The 15,376-nt window shown below is 40.6% G+C and overlaps 1 protein-coding gene across 1 annotated transcript in view; it reads left to right on the forward strand.

The window, feature by feature from the left end:
* The window catches only part of PAG1 (phosphoprotein membrane anchor with glycosphingolipid microdomains 1), an 81,440-nt gene that overhangs the window by 51,007 nt on the left and 15,057 nt on the right, over positions 1 to 15,376 (forward strand). The window contains exons 3-5 of the mRNA XM_060243587.1: positions 4,312 to 4,423; positions 4,584 to 4,798; positions 10,406 to 10,616. Coding sequence (XP_060099570.1) covers positions 10,492 to 10,616 — 125 coding nt within the window. The 5' untranslated portion in view covers positions 4,312 to 4,423; positions 4,584 to 4,798; positions 10,406 to 10,491. The remainder of the gene's footprint in view (positions 1 to 4,311; positions 4,424 to 4,583; positions 4,799 to 10,405; positions 10,617 to 15,376) is intronic.

The following is a 15,376-nucleotide window of genomic DNA, read 5'->3' on the forward strand; positions in this document are numbered from 1 at the left end:
GATGCTGTAGTCAGGATATGTGTCAGGCTGTCTAACACATGGAGCAAAAAATTATGCCATGTGTAGAGAAAGCTGAAGTACTGATAAATTTAAAAGCTTCTGGATGACTTTAATTAATGAGATAAAATTAGCTACAGCCAAGTGCTTTTTAAAACAACAATGTTTAAAAATTGAATTGGTTCTTGCCTTTCCTGGAACTGTCAGCTGTCAGAAAAAATCAGTGTCACAAATGAAAAACAATTTAATGAGGAAGATTTCATTCCTGTGTTTTTAAATGACTTTTCCATACATACAAGCTGAAAAGCTATCAATAGCCTTAAAAAAAAGAAAGAAAGAAACCTAAACAGTATAACAGCACTTGAAAATTTGTGGTACAGTTGGGGGGAGTATCTTGTAAAGTTTTGGTGCTTTTTATGTCTGGTGGAGTCAGTGGCCATTTAGGGTTGCTTGGCCTCTCTACAGTTTATTTTGTTCATCTCTCGGGATGATGCTTGCCAGTGTTTCTGTTTTCCAAGCAAGGTTCCCACTTTATGGTCAGTTTAGTTGTAAAAAACATGAATGGCCTCTGCAATATGTCTATCTATCTTGTACTGCTCATACAGCTGTCACCTTAAGCAGAAATCTCTGCAACGTGTCAAGGAACCCAGGATTCCAGAATGCTTTGAGTCAAGCAAAAAAACCCTCAAAAAGCCCTCAGTATATTAGCACTGTAATTACCTCCCTAAAACAAGAGAAAGATATGCCACAATTAAGAAATAATGTATGCCATTATCATTTATTAGGTAAGACTTTGTGCTCTTACCTACACTTAAAGATGTTAAGTAGTTAGTGAAGCTTGGAAGAAACAATGAAACTTCTTATTTTCCATTATGTTGTTATCAGTTTTGAATTCTCTGGGAGCATAAGCTAGAACCTGTGTGATTTGGTCAGCTGTTATCTATCAGTATCATATGTTTTGGAAGATGCATTTGTATCCACAGTGACAGGGAAACTGAGGCCTAGTTTTCACTAAGATAGCAAGTCCATTAAAACCAAAGATACTTGTGCTAAGGCTTATATCATTCTCCTTGTTATTAAATCAGTGCTAATGCGTGAAGCTCTTTTCAGCACTATAAGACAGCTTCATGTATTCTTGCTTTAACAGCTAGACCACTGATCTCTCAAACAATGACTATCCATAAGTGAATGATTCAATAACATTTGAAACATCGCTTTACTGGTGAAACTGACGTGTTACTAGAGAACTTAAAGGAGTCACTTCAAGAATAGTGATTAGGGATGGGCACAAATTGAAAAACAAACCACAGTTCGAGCATGAACCAGGATGATTCATGGTTTGTTTTGAACTGATTGGTCTCTTGGTGGTTTGTCTGTGGTGCCAATTCAATCAATATGTAGGCAACTCTGGGGGTGGGCTTCTGAGAGTCCTAGAAACACCCATAGCTGTTGTCAATAGCTTGACTGGCAGTTCTGGGAGCCAATCACAGAGCTCCCATTCTGCTCTGTGGGAGCAGACATGCTGACTGAGTTGCTTTCACTTTGCAGCATGAAGAGAAAAGAGTTAGTCTTCATAAGAGCTGAAGCTGAGCTTTCCTGGGGCACCAGCTTTGGGGAGCTACAAATCAGACAGTGGGCTTTTTAGCCACTGCATCACACTGCTAACTCATATTCCTTGTATGGTCCACTATCTATCTATCTATCTATCTATCTATCTATCTATCTATCTATCTATCTATCTATCTATCTATCTATCTATCTATCTATCTATCTATCTATCCATCCATCCATCCTAATCTATCTAATTCAATTTTTAGCCCGCCCTTCCCATAGGACAGGCTCAGGGTGGGTTACATCATAAAAACAATCAACAATAAAAACAAAAAAAGACCAATTTAAAATATATAGTAGACCCCGTAGATCATTTTTACACATACTACTGCCAAGACATGTCTTTCCCCATCTTTCCCAAGACAGATCCTTGAGGCATTCCACTTGTCATTGCTCTCCAAGAGGATGAGGAACCATTAACAAACACTCTTTGAGTGCAATCTGTCAACCAGTTACAGGTCCATCTAATAGTAACATGATCCAAAACACAGTTTTCAATTTCACAACAAGGATAGTATGTGGAACCTTATCAAAAGCATTACTGAAATCAAGATAAACTATGTCTACAGCATTCCCCTGATCCAGCAAGGTGAGTGAATATCACTGAAGTGCTGTACCTGGCCTATATGGCTTACTGGTGGGAACTTCCTTGTTTGAATGTTCCTCAAAGCACAGTAGTTCCCTGTATATAGAAACCTAGATATTCCCACTAGAATCTGAGGGGCTGTATCTCAGACAGGTTTACAGTTTCATGCCGCAGTTAAGCAAGATGTCAATATTAGAATATCCTGTAGTTTTTTTGTTTTTTTAGGTCATACAGCAGTTGAGGACTGGGACTTCAGTAGTTACTTTTACTCTATCCTTTGCACTATTTTCCCAGTTCAAGCCATCATCCAAAATTTCTGTTTTTCTTGTGCAGGACAGCCTGCCCATATTTTATTTGTATATTTCTCTCATTCGGGTAGCATCTGAGAAGAAGAGAGGTAGTTTACATTAGTCAAATGGCACTGGGGAAAGAAGCAATAGCAAGGAAGATCAGAACTGTTTGACAATAATGGGACTTTCAAACTTGAGTCGCATGATGTTGTCTTAACCAAGCTGGAGAACAGAAATGAAGAAGACCAGGACTTTTAATTTAGCTGCCACACAAAGGAGCTTGATCAGCTGTTTCAAGAGTGATGATTTTCCATTGGCACCTGACAGTCTTTTATATCACTGTTGTTGTGTGGTGGCCTCATCCAAAATTTCACTGTTCGAATGTGTAGAAAGAATCTTTGTTCTGAAGGAGAAAGTAGAAATGTAAGAGCAGAAGAGCTATAAAAAGCGTTGAGAGCATCTCAAACAAAATTTAGAAAAGTAAGAGGAAGAAAAAAGAGGGGGAGAATACAAACAACATGGAAGATCAGGGAGTTATGAATGAAGAGAGAATAACTGACAGTGTCAGAGGAGGTGAAAATACCATTCATGAGAAATGACAGAAGAGGGCTATTAACTTGACTGCCAAGAAAGCTTCAACTGGGGAGAGCAGTTTCAATGTAATGAGACTATAGTCTAGGTTGCAAGGGTCAAAGCAAGAATTTAGGAATTCGGAACAAGAGGAAGCTCCTTGTCTTAAAGAGAGTGATGGATGATAAAGCAAGTGAAGAGGCTGAGAGAAGGACACTGTTTTTTAAAAAGGGTGACTGCTACTGAGCAGATTCCTATTTTAGAGGCACAGTGACATCCTCATTCTGGCATGAAAAGCAGCAGCTCTCTAATGTTACTGATACTGCCAATAGAAAGGAGAGGATTGTGGTTGCAACCGACTCACACTTAATATGTTAATATTGGAAATGCACGTCTTTGCACATCTTTACACACATGTACTCACATGTACAAGTACTCACACAGGATCTTAATAGTTATATACTTAAACCTTAATAGCATTGATGCACACGTTATTTACCTTGTTATCAAGCAAGAGGTGATGGGAGCAATGGAATTTATAGTGCCTATTGTAATGTGTCTCTCTTTTAGAACAGTGTATCAGAATATTTGGGGGTTTTGTTTTTGTTTTTTTGTATTGACATACTCAAATGGGGGATATTGGCTGTTTGTCTTTTTGCATATACCAACCCATCCTATGGCAAACTATATGGATGTTATAATCTCTTGAGAAACCATGCCCTCTATTTAAACTAACAAAGCCAGAATGTTACCTAGATTTATGGCACCCGCTCCTATGACAGCAGTCTGCTTTTTATCACTCTCCAGTGTTTTTTTAACCCTGTTTTCTCTAATGAACACATCTCTATTTGTGATTCTTTTAATCTGCTAAAAACATTCCCATGATTCCACACTGCGCATTTATATTAAGAATTGCTGCTTGCCATTCCCATTTTGTCTGATGAAGTCTGCTTAAGAGCATACGAAAGCTTACATTCTAAATAAAACTTAGTTGGTCTTAAAGATGCACTTGTCTACTGCTATTGTAACTACAGTTCACACATTTTCAAGCTGCAAATTGGATCTGGAACAATTCCAAAACCTAAATCAGTGGGAAAAGTTTTTAAACTCAACATTGGCAAACTGAGCGGGGATGTGAAGATAATCTGTCTATGACATCTGCACCCCATTGATTGCCAGGGTTGATTCAGCTGATCTGGCTGGCTTAGGTGGGTATCCCTTACCTCCCTCACCACTCCATATGCATTCCTCCCAAAGGTGCGCACTTGGAGAAAGAGGTTGACCATCCCAGATGGGAGTGTATCATTCTTCAGTCAAGGTTATATGATAACTGAGCTCCCCTGCTAGAACCTCCAAACAAACCAAGCAGGTGTACTTCTTTGATTATCTTGTGTATGCATTTTTATAAATCAAATAAATTAATAAATCTTTGGCATTGATATAATACCATTACATTGTTTGTGCCTTATCTGTGGCATCCTGTATGATATCGTCCCTTATATAATGCAGGATAATTTTATATTTTGCAGGACAAACAGAGAAGTAAGAACAGACTTCTTTCAGGACTAGAGAATCAGAAAGATGATAGCTTTGTGATATGGTATTCTGATGATACTGCAGCCTCTACTGGTGTCAAAATATTAGTCACACTGTGGAAATAATGAGAGAAGAAAAATAGTTGAGAGAGCAGTTTTGTCAGAAGGACTTCTCAGAACGGATTGAAATTTTTCTTTCCCATTGCCAGGTAATCTGTTTGAATGTGCTCAGTCACCGACTAGTATGTGTTCTGCAAGCCTCAGATATACTGATGAGCTCTTGTTGAGTCTGATAATAAAAATGGGGCCCATGTGTATTTCCATCAGAAGCTGCAGCATAAAATTTTCTGAACACTTTCCTGTCCCAGAACCATTTTAAATCTGTAATTTTATGCATTAGCATAGCATTCCATGATTACAATTTGTACCTGCTTCTAAAGTCTAACTAGGGTTATCCTTGCTGAAGTAAGGAAATTTTGCGTGTGTGTGTGAAGTGCCATCAAGTCACTTCCCAAATACAGCATCTCTATGAATCAGTGTCCTCCAAAACATCCTATTGTACAATTATACTAAGGATTATCCTAACTAAGAATTGGGTTTTTAAAAACTTAAATTATTATGTACAATCAAACATTATATACATTTGCTTAAGAATTATAATTAACACACTATAATACAAAATACAAGTTAACATTAATTTCATAATTCAGAATTTTGTACCTATAACATACATAAAATTTACTATGTTTAAGCAAACTTAACAAGTACTTATTTTTCTAATCAACTCATACACTGCAATGTGAAAATAATCATTATTTCATCTTACTTCAGCCTTTCCCTATATGTGCCCTGGAGATCATTACGATCCATTTCACAACATCGTCCGACTCTGCCTGGCCTGAAGGACATCCATCTTGCCTCAACCAGGGTCAGGGCTTTTCAGCCTTGGCCCCAGCCTGGTGGAATCAGCTCCCTGCAAAGATCCAGGCCCTACCTGACTTACTACCTTTTTATAAGGCCTGTAAGGCGGAGCTATTCCACTGGACCTTTAGTTGAGGCAGTGGGCATCCATATTCCATCTACATGGCCTTCCTTGCTGAGACGCTGTTTTTCTGATTCTGGGTTTCTGATATCACCATCCTCTTACTTAATTTTGGGCCTTATAGCTACATTGATACACTGAGCATACCGAACTGAAACTGCCACCTATGCTGTCATATTGCTGTTTTAATGGTTTCATTATGTTGTTTTAATTGTTTAAAAATGTACGCATTGGTTGTGGTATAAAGAATGTGTTCTCTGCTCTGAGCCTGCCCACAGGAAAGGGTGGAATATAAGTCAAATAAATAATACATCTATATATTTAAGTGCTATCAAGTCAAGTTGAGCCAGTTTGGTGTAGTGTTAAAGTGTGCGGTCTTTAATCTGGGAGAACCAGGTTTGATTCCCCACTCCTCCACTTTCAGCTGCTGGAGTGACCTCGGATCAGTCATAACTCTTTCAGAGCTGTTTCTCTCAAGAGAAATTCTGGAAAGAGCTCTCTCAGCCCCACCTACCTCACAGGGTGTCTGTTGTGGGGAGGGAAGGGGAAAGGAAAATGTAAAGCTGCTCTGAGACTCCAAGTGAAGTGCTCTTCTTCTTAAATCTTTAGATTCCTGAAAATAGCTATTTATGGAGTCACAGGTCTTCTTCACCCTTTAATTAACTGAATGGTTGAAGTGACTCTTCTTATATGACTTTTAAAAACTGTTGTTTATTTATAACCAGTTTTTGTTGCTGAAGGTGAATCACATGATACAAAAGTGTAATCACACACACAAGATATCCAATAAACAATGAGAATGAGATAGGACTAGGATTACAAAATTGGAAAAACAATGCAAAAAAGGAAAAAGTATCAGATATGATATACAATGGAGAAAATGGAATTACACAAGTAGAAGACGGTGCAGTAAAAGCAGGATAAAACATACAATAAAATGGGAAGACTGAAGTCTTTCTATAAAAGGAACAATCCTTTTTAATAAAAGGATCCTCCTGAACCATTCCATTATACTTCAGCCTTCTATTTATTAAAAGGGTCTCTGTTTTATACAATCTACAGAATGACAGAAGTGTGGGGAGCCTTCTTGACCTCCTTTCCACAAGGAAGGAGCCACACCCGTGAACCCACATGTACAGGCTGCTGTTGATCTTACCCATTTGTAGAGTGGCATTTTCAGAAGGCTTTTTTCAGATAACCATAGGGTTTTGCAGGTCATAACCAATACCTTGAACTGAACCCGGTAACTGATAGGTTACAAGTCAACCAAGTAGGCAAGAAAGAACCATATCCAGCATTCTCTGAAATCTCCATCAGACAAGAATAATGTGTTTATACCTTTCTGCATTCTGTTTGGCATACAGCGCTATCTAAATAATTTTCAAAAAATGTTTTCTTAGCCTGATTTTGAACAAGTCTATATATAATCCACTGCTTTCCAGGATACTCCTTCATAGCACAAGGATCTTCACTGTGTGACTGAAGTTAAACTGCAGCAATCATTTGTGGCTGCCGCTAACTCTGTCAGAATTCCAAAGGTGTCCACAAGATCAGAAAGGTCTATGAGTTTTCTAAAAGCCATACATTCTTGAAACTCCTCAGTCTTAAGTACTGGAAAATAGGAGACTTCTTCCCTTTAAACAATATCTCTGAAAATATCATTATTTGAGCTGACATGAGAGTTTGAAGTGAATATGGTATGGCAGAAATATTCTAAATAAATAAGTGAAACTGAAGCTCCTTTTGAAGAATCAAGTCTTCTGATCCATTTATCCTGTGCCCCAAAATTAAAGCTGTTCAATTTTCTGCTGTTTTATAATTTCCCACTATATAAAATTATAGTCCAGCCACCTTAAAGACCAACAAACATTTCCAGGGTATCAGGGTATTCATGAGTCAAAGTTAAGATGTGAGCTTTGACTCATGAAAAAGTTGGACACATGGGTCTTGATACACTTTTATATTAGTTAGAGAATGAATTGGAACATAGAATCGCATTTATTCCTTGCGTTTAGTATTTACTCCTATGTCTCCTAGGAAGTCATACTGGCCCAAGTCTCTACAAAGATTCAGGCTGATGATAACAATGTTCCTCTTTAGAAGAGAATTTGCTGGTCCATAAGGAGGTTCTTGACAATCTTATGGTAACTAATAGTTATAGTATGGTAGAGGGAAAGTTTGGAGAGAAATTAGTTTCAATAATTTCAGCGGTGACCTCAGTTCTTTACAATGAAATTGTTTCAGGTGGGTAGCCATGTTAGTCTGAAGCAGTAGACAGAGCCAGTGCGTCCATTAGGCAAGATTCGGCAATTGCCTGGGGCGTTGGCTCTTTGGGGGTGCCTGTCTTCCACCCCATAAATAATGCAAGTTGATACATTTTAAACATGCCCGCTGCCATGCTGTGCCACCCGCGGCCGTCTCCTTCCCATGGACGCCCTCCCACACAAAAACAACACGGGGTGGGGCGGAGCTGAGCCGTTCTGCCTAGGGGTGCAGGCACCCCTAGCACCGGGCCTAGCAGTAGAACAAAGTTTGAGTCCATTAGTACTTTATATATATATTCAAGGATATAATATGAGTCCTGAGGAGACTTCTAGAGAATGAGCATTACTATCAAGATGATTTTGTGACTGATGCTCATCTGCTGAAACTGTGACCTGTTAAATGATGCATTTCAAATGGCTACCCAGAGTATGTGCCAAGGTTAAAAGAACATTTGTAGAACAGCATTTTAAGTTTCTGTTTGTTTCCTGAAGTGCTGGGGCATTGTCTTCATCTTGAAGAACTATGTCAAAGTACATCTAAAGCATGCAAATGAAATGTGACAGATATGTTTGAAAACATGTATATTATGCAGGTACAATAACTACTGATTTGTAGCCACAATAGATTACAAATCCATGTGGAGAGCTCTGAAATGGCCCTGTGAAAGATTTTAATTTAATTAGTGCTATGTGAAGAAGACCTGATGTTTGGAAATACCCATAGAGTAGGTTAGTGATGGTACACTACTGAATCATGTAAAAATGTCTGAAGTGTTAACAACAGGTGTGAAAAGGGTGGATTCAGTTACTATGCTTGGTTAATATAGAAGAACCTTATTGCTTGCAGTGAGATGCAAAAGTGATCTGATGCTGCCACCTTGTGTTGAAGGCTGGGTCAGTGTTTCATGCTAATTGTCAAGTTCCTTAACAATTTCTCTGTTCTACTCCTCACACTGCAGCAGAGTTCTGGTATCCTGAGAGCAAAATAAATTCAGCCAGATTACAGAGGAAGCCCAAACAGGCCTACTCAGAAGTAAATCCCATTTTATTCATTGGGTCTTTCTCCCAATGAAGTTTTCTTAGGATTGCATCCATAGTGATAGGATAATTCCACTTAAAGCTTCAGAGTCAAATCATTCCAATATTCACAAATTTGAGGTCTGTTGTTTCAATGCACTATCCAGTTTAGGGATTCAAAATCATTACAGACTAAATCAATATTTCACTGCTGCTATTTTGTTACACATAGTGTTACAGGGAGGGGGGAATTAGCTTTTAGAATTTTCAGATAGATAAACAAGGGGTCTTTTTATCTGTGTATACGGGTTTTTTATTCCAAATCAATATTCCAAGGCAGTAAGTAATGGAGATCTGGTTCAAACTAAATGTACCAGGGCAATGAACCAAAATAAAACTGAAATAAACCACTGTCACAATCCCAAATACACACACACATCCTATGAGTATGAGTTAAGCATGAGGAACTCCACTTTCCCAGGATCAGGACTGGTCCAAGAAATAAAGTTTGAATTTGACTGCGCAATTTAAAGGTACCTCCTGCCCAATCTGGCACATAAGAGTAAGCCAGCTAGGTGGCTGCCCAGGGCACCACCTGGCCTACAGGGGTGCCACCAGGTACCCTCACACCATCACTTTTGCCTTCCTGAGCCTGCACAGAGACCTGGGAAGGTGAGAGTGGCACAGCAGCCTTGCAAGGGAAGGCAGGCTCCAAGGAGAGCACACACTGCTGTGCTGCCCCTCCACTCTCACCCTCCCGGGTCTGCGCAGACCCGGGAAGGTGAGAGCAGCAGGGCGATGCATGCTCTCATCAGAGCCTATCTTCTCTTACAAGGTCCTGGGAAGATTAGGAGGTGACCCTTGACATTCCAGGGTGGATTAATTGGATGGGTTTAGTGTATCAACAAAGAACTAGATGTGAAACAGTCCTCCTTTCTCAGCAATGTTCAAGTCTAGACTGTTGGGAAAGTGTTGTCTTCACATTTTTGTACTTGTTAATTGAAGTAAAAAAGTTAGATTCTTTTTTATAATGTCTTGAGCCTATGCAATCTGTGGGAGCAATATCTTTTGGAGAGAATATTTGGTCTAATTTCAGTTCCCACAAATAATCTACTTATGCAGCTACAGTGCATGCTGGACTGCACCAGTCTAAGGCTGCCATCTTTATGTACACATCTGTAAGTGAAGCAAGACCCACTGATCACAGTGGAACTAGCATCTGAGGGATGTGAATAAGACAGGGCAATATATCCAGCAGTTCAGGAAGAGAATATATGGACAGCACCAATCTGTTAATGTTGAGTAACCCAGATTTATTTGTCATTAAGAGTTACAGTAAGAATAAGAATCAGCTGGGCATCATACTTGGATCTAATCAGATATTAAGGTATCATTTACCAATACAGTCCCATGTTAATTACTCACTGAAATATTACGCAGCATTGGCATATTAGCTGGGCTTTCTTTTTTCTTTTTTTTCTTTTTCTTCATAGAGCGAACAGCAATTTTCACTGCAGATGCCAGAGTCCTGAGAGAACCATTTGCTTCACTCTTTGCCAGCACTTTTTCTTTTTCTGTCATGGGACCGGACAGTGGTTTCCTGAGCACTGGGCTGCTTCATGTCATCATATGGGGAAGTTTGGCAGCCCTGACCATGCTCCTGGTTTTCAGTTTTCTCATCTTTTTATGTTCTAGTTGTGACAGGTAAGATAATAAGCTGCTGAGAGTGCAATAAAGGAAAAACTAGAAAATGTGTTCTGTAAAACCTCTCCCCATGGATCCCTTTCAGAATCTCAGAGAATACCCCTATGTACATCAATATGCAGATGACACCCATCTCTATCTATTGATGGGTGGCCAGTCCAACAGTACCCCAGACAATCTGGACCTGGCTCCACAAGCCGTAGCATCTTGGCTCAGGCTAAATCAGCTGAAGTTGAATCCAATGAAGACAGAGGTTCTATATCTGAGTCAGGGTGGCCCAGGAAGGGAGATCCCTTTGCCAGCTCTTGACAGGGTGCCACTAATACTGGCCCCTAAGGTCAAGAGCTTGGGAGTGCTCCTGGAGTCCTCTTTGGTTATGGAGGCCCAAGTAGCAGCCACTACCAAATCTGCCTTTTTTCATCTTTGATGGGTATGGCAGCTGGCCCCTTTTCTGGAGCATCATGACTTAGCAATGGTGATCCACACCATGGTCACCTTGAGAACACATCACTGTAATGCTCTCTACCTGGGGCTACCCTTGACCCTGACTCAGAAACTACAGCTAGTGCAGAACGCTGCAGCACGGCTGTTAATGGGGCTCCCTCGATGGGGGCACATTCAACCAGTGCTGAAAGAGCTGCACTGATTACCTATTGTGTTCCGAGTCTGCTTCAAGGTGCTGATACTGACCTTCAAAGCCCTATATGGTTGAGGGCCTGCCTATCTATGGGACCGCTTTTCTCCATATGTTCTCCAGAGAGCACTGTGTTCAGGGACACAAAACCTGCTATCTATCCCTGGGCCAAGGGAGGCCAGACTGTGTTCTGTGTGGGCTAGGGCCTTCTCAGTGGCAGCATCAGAAATGTGGAACGCTCTCTCGGAGGCCATAAGGGCCCTGCAGGACCTCTCCCAATTCTGCAGGGCCTGTAAAACTGAACTATTTCGACAGACTTTAAACATTTAAATGGGAGAGGACTGCCACTCTACACTGCTGAGCGATATCACTCATGAGGAATTACGATCATTATAGGATCAGTGTCAGAAGAAAGAAAGCTATCATCCCGCCTATACTGAAGCTTTGAGCAGCACCATGAAATGTATTTTAATTGCTATTTTATTGTTTTAAATTATAATCATAAATTGTTTTTGAATTGACTGTTAGCTGCCCAGAGTCTGCTTGCAGAGAGGGCGGGATAAATAAATGAATGAATGAATAAAAAAATGCTACAGCAACTAATATAAGAAGAAATAATGTAAGCCTATATTGGTATTAATTAGATCACTGCAGTTCTCTCTATGTGAGGCTGGTATTGAAAAATGTTCAGAAATCTTTTTGGGTATAGAAAACTGCAGTCAGCATGCTAACTGGAATAGGCCATAGGGACCATGGCACTCCAGTCTTAGCTCATCTCTGCTGGCTCCCAATTTGTTTCCAAGTTTGGGCCCAGTATACCAGAAATGCTGCCTGCTTCCCTCTGAACTTACCTGACTACTACAGTAATCTTCCTAGACCCTGTTTTGGATACTCCTTCTTTCGGAGATTAAGCAGGTGAAACCTAGGAAAGAGCCTTCTTAGTCATGACACCCAAACTATGGAACTCCACTCCCCAAGAGACTTGCCAGTCTCCTTCTGTTACAATCTTCCATCAACTGGTAAAAAAAAAAATGTTTTGTCCAATGCTCCCTCATTGATCCCTGCTTCCTGCCCTTTTAAAATGTTTTAATGTGTATTTTAAATTGGTTTTAATTGTTTAAATTATATGTTTTGTTTGGCTTTAATACTTTTTAAAAAAGAGGTGTTTTTAGCATGCATGTTTTTAATCTGTTAGCTGGCTTGGTGGCCATTATGATGACAGAAAGGCAGGGTATAAATTCTGCAAGTAAATAAATACTATCAATGGATAGGAATCAACACAGCACTGTGGTTCAATGGTGGAGCATATGTTTTGCACACAAAAGCTGCCAGGTGTCACAGGGCAGGCAGAGCTAGTGTGCATTCCTAGCCAAAAGCTGAGTCGAAGTGCTCAGTACATAAAACTCAGTACCAGAGTCATTACTGAAGGGTCCAGTGGATATAGCCAGGCAGTTCAAGGGCTAATCACAAGCAAGGTCAAGAGCTGGTCCAGGAGTCACACAAGCAAGCAATGGTCTGGTGCAGTGATCACAAAGTCACCAGTAAAATGGCTTGTTGCCACACCTAACAGTCTCCCTTGGCTGGTTTTCATAGGCATATACCCAAGGGTCATACAAATCCTGCAACCACTCAAGCAGCTGGTGTTGAGTCTGGAGATGAGCAGTTTGTCGTCTGTCCTGTAGTTCTGCTTGTAGCCTCTGTCTGCAGTGCTCAAAGGGTGTGGATGAAATTGGAGTGCTGATTAATTTAGTTTCACCCTTGTGGCACTGCACCAGCTGTCGGTTGTGAGTCTTGATAAGCCTGCAGTTTATCTTCCTGCTTGCTGACTTTTGCTGGCTCAGAGCTAGCTCCTCTTGTCCTGAGGAGTACTTGCTGAGCTTTGGCTGACCCACGACACCAGGTTCAATTCACATTGCCTCCAGTTACAATGGTCTTAGATCCCGGGTGGTGAGAAAGATCTTTTCTGCCTAAGATTGTAGAGAGCATCTGCCAATCAGATGAGACAATACCAAATTATAGGACCAGTGTTCTGAGTTACATAGTATAAAGTTGCAAATGGAATTTCCATTTTTAATGCTCTACACACCCACCCATTTTTTAAAAAAATACCCTCTCTCTAAATTTACTAATTAAAAACTTTTTTCTGCTATGTTAGTTAAAAATTTTTTAGAGAACTATTTATGTAGGGAGAGATTTAAAAACTGGATTCTCAAATCTACTGAAGTGCTGTGTAATCTACTGCCATAAAACTATCAGCTCATTCAAATTTAATTCTGCTTTATGCATAGGCTCAACTTCAGAGTAAGATGAGTTCACCAGTTGCTATCAGTGCAAACACTGCAAACCAGTATACTTATATCAGAGAATTTGTACTGGCAGTGCTGAAAAAATAACATTGGTGCCTATATTTAACGTTAGAAGCTCTGAGCCTCAAAAAATAGATTTATAATCTAAGGTTGATGAGAATTTAACACAGAAATGCTTGAAAATATGTTGAGTTTTTAAAATTGCCTCTTTAATTTAAATTGAACTGAAATTAATCTGAATTAATCTTTGTGAATGTGGCTTAAACTAATTACAGTCTCCTTTTCAATGCTGATTAATTGAACAACAAGGCCTCTGGCTGGCTAAAACCCTTTCTATAATAAATTGCTTTGCTCTTTCCTTTTAACTTCTGTTGCTCTTATAAACTGAGCAGAGCAATAATAACTGTAGAGTATGTAGTTAAATTTTCAGGGCCTTTGGACTGGGAGTGAAATATCCCTGAAGAGTTCTTACCAAAGTCTGTGGATGTGACTGATAACTCCTGCCTTCTTTTGCATCTTTTATCCCTGAAGTTCTCTAAAACATTTCTAGTAGGAGAAAACTGGAGAAATGTTTTATATGAATATGTCTGCTGGGGATTTCTAACAAGCTATGCAAATTCTTTGCCAGACATTATCTGGCAGTTGTGCTTTAATAATTTAGTATGTTGTCAGGCCAGACATGGTATCATGATATTCATGTAGCAGGTACTTGCACAAAAATGCAATTACAGTAAACCCCTTCATTCCTAGAATACTTACACTGATGTTGTTGATACAATAATTTATGAAGTTAAAAAAAAAACAGATACTATGTCAGAAAAGCTTCAGGGAGCAAATTAGTAACTGCAAATATGAATCATATTGTGTGCTGCACAGAGAGTATGATGAATTTAAATGCTATAATTAGTTAGCTTTCAATGAAATACATTTTTGGAAGGACTGCTACAGTTAATGTGAGATTTGCCACTGAATTCTGGGGGGTAGGGAAATGTAAATCTTCCACTCTAAGAGCTCTCATATTAGATAACATTATGTCTCAGTTTGTGTTAGTGTTTGCAAAAATATTCTATTGAGAATGATGTTACAGAAGGGCAGCAGCTGGTAGGCATTATTGTAAGCACTGGTTTGCTGGCACAATTCGAGCAGTTATCAGATGAAGCTTGGCCCACACATGATCCTGTGCTTACTTTTCCAGCGAACTGGCCTTTGTTTCCTCATCCGCATTCAGTATAAGGAGCTGGAAGGGAACTACCCCCCACACACACCAGGGTAATTTAGTCCATCTCCCTGCACAATGCAGGAAATACACAGCTACCTCCCCTTAGTTCTCCAAGTAACCCTTGAAGAGCAGCCAGGTACAGAGTCTTTGCAGCAAAAACAATAGTGAGCTCTTTGTAGGGTTCCCAAGTTCAACCCCAAAAATATCTGGGGACTTTGGGGGTGGAGCCAGGAGACTTTGGGGGTGGAGCCAGGAGACACTGGGGTGGGGCTAGGGGGGAGGGGGGGAACAGCGAGCCGCCCTGTCTCGGAGCGTGCGACGCCGCTGTGCAGCTGACGCCACTTCTCTGCTCGCCGTGGCTGCTCCTCCGAGATGGGCTCAGGCCTCTGGGGTGGAAGCGAAGGTGGGGTGGAGGCAGGCCGGGGGCGTGGCGAGCCGCGAGTCCGGGTCCTAGAAGGGACATGCTCCTGGCCTGCCTTGCCCTCCCCTGCGCTGCTGCCGCCTGTTGGCTGCTCCTCTGAGATGGGCTCAGCCTGGGCTCATCTCAGAGGAGCAGCTGCGGTGGGAGGGGAGGGGGCAGCAGTGGCGCGGCGGCCTCGCT

The sequence above is a fragment of the Heteronotia binoei genome, chromosome 7 (genome assembly GCF_032191835.1).
Source record: "Heteronotia binoei isolate CCM8104 ecotype False Entrance Well chromosome 7, APGP_CSIRO_Hbin_v1, whole genome shotgun sequence".
Lineage (NCBI taxonomy): Eukaryota > Metazoa > Chordata > Lepidosauria > Squamata > Gekkonidae > Heteronotia > Heteronotia binoei.